General features: G+C 40.4%; 1 protein-coding gene across 4 annotated transcripts in view; it reads left to right on the top strand.

Annotated features, from left to right (window-relative positions):
- Positions 1–3,965: 3,965 nt before the first annotated feature.
- Positions 3,966–6,000, top strand: part of PDSS2 (decaprenyl diphosphate synthase subunit 2) — a 91,256-nt gene continuing 89,221 nt past the window's right edge. For all 4 annotated transcript variants that reach the window (XR_004255274.1, XR_004255273.1, XM_032216565.1 and 1 more), the window contains exon 1: positions 3,966–4,589. Coding sequence is in view for 2 of the 4 variants with exons in the window: in XM_032216565.1 (XP_032072456.1) it covers positions 4,327–4,589 (263 nt within the window). In the remaining 2 variants the exon portion in view is untranslated. The remainder of the gene's footprint in view (positions 4,590–6,000) is intronic.

Below are 6,000 nucleotides of genomic sequence, written 5' to 3'. Positions count from 1 at the left end.
GTTATGGACCCCTGAAAAGGTATTTATGACTCAGTTCTGAAGCTCGAGGGCTGCCCCAATGCCCACTGGTCATATGACTCACTGGAGTTGGGAAAGATTGAGGGCAAAAGAAGAAGGGGACGACAGAGAATGAGATGACTGGATGGAGTCACTGAAGCAGTTGGCGTGAGCTTAAATGAACTCTGGGGGATGGTAGAGGACAGGAAGGCCTGGAAGAACGTTGTCCATGGGGTCCCAATGGGTTGGAAACAACTTTGCAACTAATAACAACAAAGTTCGATGTATTGTGGCCAAAACCTGGCTCGCCTAAAGCACCCAAATCACTATGTAGCTAAAACATAATTTTATTGGCATATAATCAGTAAACTGTGTACCTGAGTTTCCAGAAAAACTGAGCAGCCCTGATCAAAATTAGAATGAGAATGTATATGTTCTTGGCCCATTATGCTGCAAAGACAGACTTTTCTGAGGTCAGGAAATGATCCCCTGAAAACCACCAACTAGTGCCATATATGGAACCAGTCGGGAATTCATCTTTATTTATTCATTCCTGTTGTGAGCAATGTACAGAAAATTATCCAGTATATTGTATAATGTACCTCATCAAGAAAGAAAGACAAGGAAAAATAAGAGTGAATGCTGCTCTTTTTCATAATTCTGCACTGCTGAGTAAGATTTTGTCTGTCATACTGCCCAGGATTTTAAAACAGTCCAACGGGATTGCCTGAAAGAAACTATTGAGACCAAGTCTCACTGAATTCAGTGGCAGTTATTTTGAAATACACAGGGATTAGATGGTAGGTCATATTTCACAATGTGTGGAAGTTATGTGTGGTGGATCAATCTTTGAATCATTAAAGAAGTTGCTCCTTATTCCAGGCTACTATGGAGCCTTCAGCTTCCCCATTGTCTTCACAGGCATGTGTGTACTAGTTTCTGAAGTTAATAGCTTCAGCCTCTAGTAGCTACTAGCTTCTAGCTTTAGTTTTTAAAGGAATATGTTTGGTCCCCTGCATGGTGAAACACTTCTTTCTAAGTTTTCCCACATATATTTATACTGCACTCTAAGTGGTAAAAAGGAAACAATCACATATTTATGTTTTCTAGCTCTAATTTACAATTCATATATTTAAATAAAGAGGCACTTGTTTGTAAAAGTTATAATCCTTAAGAATTCATGCAGCAAGAATAACCATATAAGGTACTAATTCTTTATGCCTCCAGTGATTTTTATCCCTAACCCCTATAATGAATAAAAAAACAGAATAAACTAGAAACTCCTATATCTTTAAATTAAACTACTGATTCCCTCTTTCAATTTATTTTATTACAAAACATACCATATTTTTAGAGTATAAGACGCACCGGAGTATATTTTGCAAAAACGGGCCTGTTTTTATAAAAAGAAATTGCATGCATAGCATTTAGGAGGCTTATAGAGTACTCCGGGGGCTGGGGGGGGGGCAAAATTGAGCAAAAAATGGCACATTTTTCACTCTTTTCTGCCCTCCCCAGCCCCCAGGAGCTCTCTGAAAGCCTTCTACATACCCTGCACAGCCATTTTGGTGAAGGGGGTGGGGCTTCAGGAGGCAAAAAATGCTATGTTCAGAGTATGACGCACCCAGATTTTTGGCCTTTTTTGAGGGAAAAAGGTGTGTCTTATACGCCGAAAAATATGGTATGTACATTTCCAGCAAGGATACCAATAATTTATAGGTATCTTATTTAAATCGTTATGTAGGATGTAAGGATACATTATAAGCAGAAGCTATTCTGGCATACAAAGTGCTCTTGCCAGGATTTCACATAGCAATCCTCACTTTTTAATGTTCAAAACTGATAAAATATAATTACAGAAGAAGAAAAGTGCTGACCTGCTGGGTTATGGTTATAGGTTCAGTCACTGGTTTTGGTGGCTGAACCTTTCTTGTCATTTTTTTAAAACTTACAATTGATACCCCTTCCAGCACCTGGAGTGCCTTCATGCAGTGCACAATTTGCATATCGGGTGTTTATAACATTGGTACTTCAAATTTTCCCAGATCCTATTAAACTATTTTCTCATTAGTGATAGGCTGTGTCATTCACATGGGCAGGGCAAAGACTTTATGAATATAACCCCCCCCCTTTTTTTTCTTAAATGAAACACCAATCTAGCTTGATCTGCTTAAAAAGAGTAGAATTTGATCTCATTGTCCATGAGCTTCCACTGAGTGAATGAATAAAGGAGAATAGCTTTCTTCCTCCACCTGATTAGTAGTAGGGATAGTAGATTCATACATTGCACATTTAATTAAGAAACATTAACCTAAGCGCACAAGGGCAGATGTATTAATGGATCAATCCAGAACCCGAAGGGTGGGCAACCTAACAATGAAGTATTAGCTGAGGTCACCAACATTCAAGGCAATATAAAAGCCAGAAGCAGTTTTAGAATCACAAAAACCTTCTCAATAACCCTTTTTCACCCTTAGCCTTTTGTCCTTTGGACAAAACTGAAAGGTGCATGTGTGTGTGAATATGTGCATGTGTGCACATGCATAGACATGTGCAAATGTCTGCATGTGCGTGCATGCACTGACATGCGTGCATGGGCATGCACTGACACGCACACATGTGCAGCAGAGACCCAAAGACCAGCTGGCCAGCGGGAGGGGGAGCATCTCAACACCGGCAGCATGGCAAGAGATAAGATGCTATTTTTTTGTGAGCATCTGCTTCATCATTTTCAGGGAAACAGAAGCTCATGAAAGAAACACCACAGAGAACTGATCTGGGGCAATGGAGCGCTTGCCAGCAGAGAGGGCTCTATGTGCCACCTCTGGCACACGTGCCATAGGTTCACCATCACGTACCTAGACAGTTGCTTTAGAGCTAGGCACTAGTCCTTAAGCAAGAAAAGTAGGCCAGCATAAAATGTGCTACCCCAATTCCTGAGGCTTATTTTGCCTCAGTACAGTAATTAGGCCAGAGTCTGGTGCCATCATTACTTTCTTGACATGGGACAAATTAAGGAAAGCAATTACTGGAATCCCTCCAGTATTGTTTCTTCTCTTGCCAAACATGGACTATTAGTGGAAGAAACATTACCACTACTCTCTTTAATCCAGTGTGCAGCAGTAGGCTTGGAATGGATGTTCTGTCAAATTGTCTCTAACTTATAATATATGCAAGCTATTCCATGTCTGTGACCACTTATCAGTGTAATATATCATGGATCAATATATCAATATAATACATCATGGATGAATTTTCATAGTTAAAACGATTCATAACGTTGAGCTGGAAAAAGTGCTCATCAGGAAATTTGTAACTTTAACTTTACTCTAAGTATATGCAATCGATTTCACTAGTAGTTGCTGAAATGCAACTGCTCAAGGGTGACTGACTCCTGTCATTGGAAGCCAGGTGTCATACAATCTAGCAATAATTTGCTTCCATTTGCATAATTTTAGGTATACTTCCATGAAGACATGTTTCACCGAAAAAATACTTAGTTTAATAAAACGCGCACATAACTGTACTATTCTAAATTCAGGTTGCTCGAGTGGAGACTGTTTTATTTAGCAAATTATTCTGCGGGACAATAAAGCTAAAAGCCAAACCAAGCGAACGGGACGGGTTCAAAAATACCAGCGATCTAACACGGCGGGTTCTCCTTGCATTCTTCTTCTATAAAGTTCCTACAGAAGAAGAGGCGGCGAACTCAAGGAATAACTTTCAGAGTATTTACTTTACAACCGGATTGGAGATTGTATTTCAGGAATCACGAACTTTACCCTCCACTTTACGGTGAGCCTGGAAGACCAGGCAATTTGGAACTCAGACCTCGATACTTATGAACCGTACTAACTATTCGTCATCCTCCAGAGAGGATTGTACTCCTTGGCAATACCGTAAGGTAAAGAAACGGTGCAAAAGTGTAATTTCCCCGATTCTCTAGCTGTCATTTTGCGACACTTAAGATGGCTGCCTCCATGAGATTAGCGTGCCGCTTCGGTACCGGGAAGGCTACTTAGAGCAGAGTTTCCACCCCCACCCACCGACTTTAAGGAGTTTATAAAGCGGGAGTAGTGCTCCTTCTCCTCCGTGGTCGGACGAAGAAGATTGCAAAAAGGGGCGGGGCAGAAGCGGAAAGGCGCGCATAAATACGAGCGGAGAAGAAGCAAAAACTACTGGTAGTGAAAGGTTGGAGGACTTGGAGCAGGACTTGATACCGATGATCAGGCCTGTAGCGGATTCTTGCTTGTTTGTTGCCCAGATACAATTCGGGGACGGACAAGTGGCAGCAAGAGCCGCGTGGGTGACTTCGGCTTTCTGGAAGTGATGCTGCGCCCCGTGTTGCTGTCGCCTTGTGTTAAAAGTTGCTCCCGGATACTTGCTCAGTTCTGGGCTGAAGGATGTGGAAAGCCCAGGCAGCTTTCTTCGGCTTCCTATTGGAGCAAAGTGGTTTCGGAGGCCGAGAAAATCGTGGGCTACCCGACCTCTTTCATGAGCCTGCGGTGTCTCTTGAGCGACGAGCTGAGCAATATCGCCATGCAGATTCGCAAATTGGTGGGAACCAACCACCCGTTGCTTAACACGGCCAGGTGAGCGTTCAACTGGTCTTTGTTGGCCAGCACATTTCTAGTAAGCCTTTGAAGTCTTGCCAGGAGTTCTTATTACACCCAAAGGCTCATATTCCCCTCCCCCGACTTCTATTAACATTCTGATCTTGCTCTTCCATAATTAGAACTCTTCTGCTGTCCAAAACTTCTTGTATTTCTTTGACTGAATATATGATACTTCCTTGTTTGGAGTCTGAGTCTACCTGTGTTGACTGAGTAAACACTGGCTGTCTGAAGTCATTTTAAATTAGAGTTGCTTGGAATTAAGTCTAGAGCAGATGCTATTGGTATGTTGCTTTTGAATGTCAAGCGTGTTTTAGAGCAAAGAGCATTTAAGATATGCTAAGTTCTAAGAAGTATGTTAAGAAGATTACAGTCTGGTGTAGAGGTTCATAGGGAATTAGTTTCATCAAGATTTTTTTGCTAGAGATTTATACTTTTGTGGCCTCTCTGAAAAAAAAAATCAAGAACGTTGCTAATTCTGGATTGTTTAGAATGGATTGTTTAGAGTTGGCTTAATGTGTTTTTTTACTATTGGAACTGCATTATGATCATACTGTTAGTTTGCGTGCAGTATATTATTTACACTGACTCATCTTTTCTACCTTTCTGTTTATTCCTTTATGAAATAGATGGGATCATGCTTTCTTTTACTTACAATGGATTTCTAATAATGCTGAGATAAATAGTTTGGGGCAACTACAGGTGGTCTTCAACTCTAGGACCATAATTGAACTAAAAATTGCTGTTGCTAAGTGAGACAGCTGTTAAATGTCCTATTTTATAAACTTTCTTGCCACCATTAAGTTAGTCACATGGTGGTTAAGTGAAACTGGATTCCCCATTGACTTTGCTTGTCAGAAAGTCACAAAAAGTGATCACATGACATTGGGACACTGCACTCATCTTGAATATGAGCGAGTTGCCAAATGCCCAGATTTTGATCCCATGACCATAGAGATGATGCATAGTCATAAGTTATAAGTCACTTTTTTCAGTGCTGCTGTTATTTGAATAGTCACTAAATGAATGATTGTAACTCAAGGACTACCTGTATGTTCCAAAAATAGGTCTGATGTTAGTGTTACTGCATCATAAAGGAATTTATCAAAAGTACCTTTATAAAATAATCAGTAGAAATATAGGAACTAAGTACAGTGATTTCAAAAGACAAAAAAAAATCGTTCCCTAGCTGACACAGGTAAAATCATTTTATGAGGCTTTTAAAAACTATTAGTGTGCCAGATATTTTGACTTTTTATAGGCTTCAGTGGCACTTCTACACACTTGGATTAACTTGGAAGAACCATGAAACATAATATTGAGAGTACTTTGCTTCAGGGAATTGAATGTCTTGTTATTACCTTTGAATGTTGTGTCTTAGTGTTCTAAG

This window comes from Thamnophis elegans, chromosome 4 (assembly GCF_009769535.1).
Source record: "Thamnophis elegans isolate rThaEle1 chromosome 4, rThaEle1.pri, whole genome shotgun sequence".
In the NCBI taxonomy this organism is placed as follows: domain Eukaryota; kingdom Metazoa; phylum Chordata; class Lepidosauria; order Squamata; family Colubridae; genus Thamnophis; species Thamnophis elegans.
Note: the sequence above shows the minus strand (reverse complement) of the source record. Positions and strands in the feature narration are given on the sequence as shown.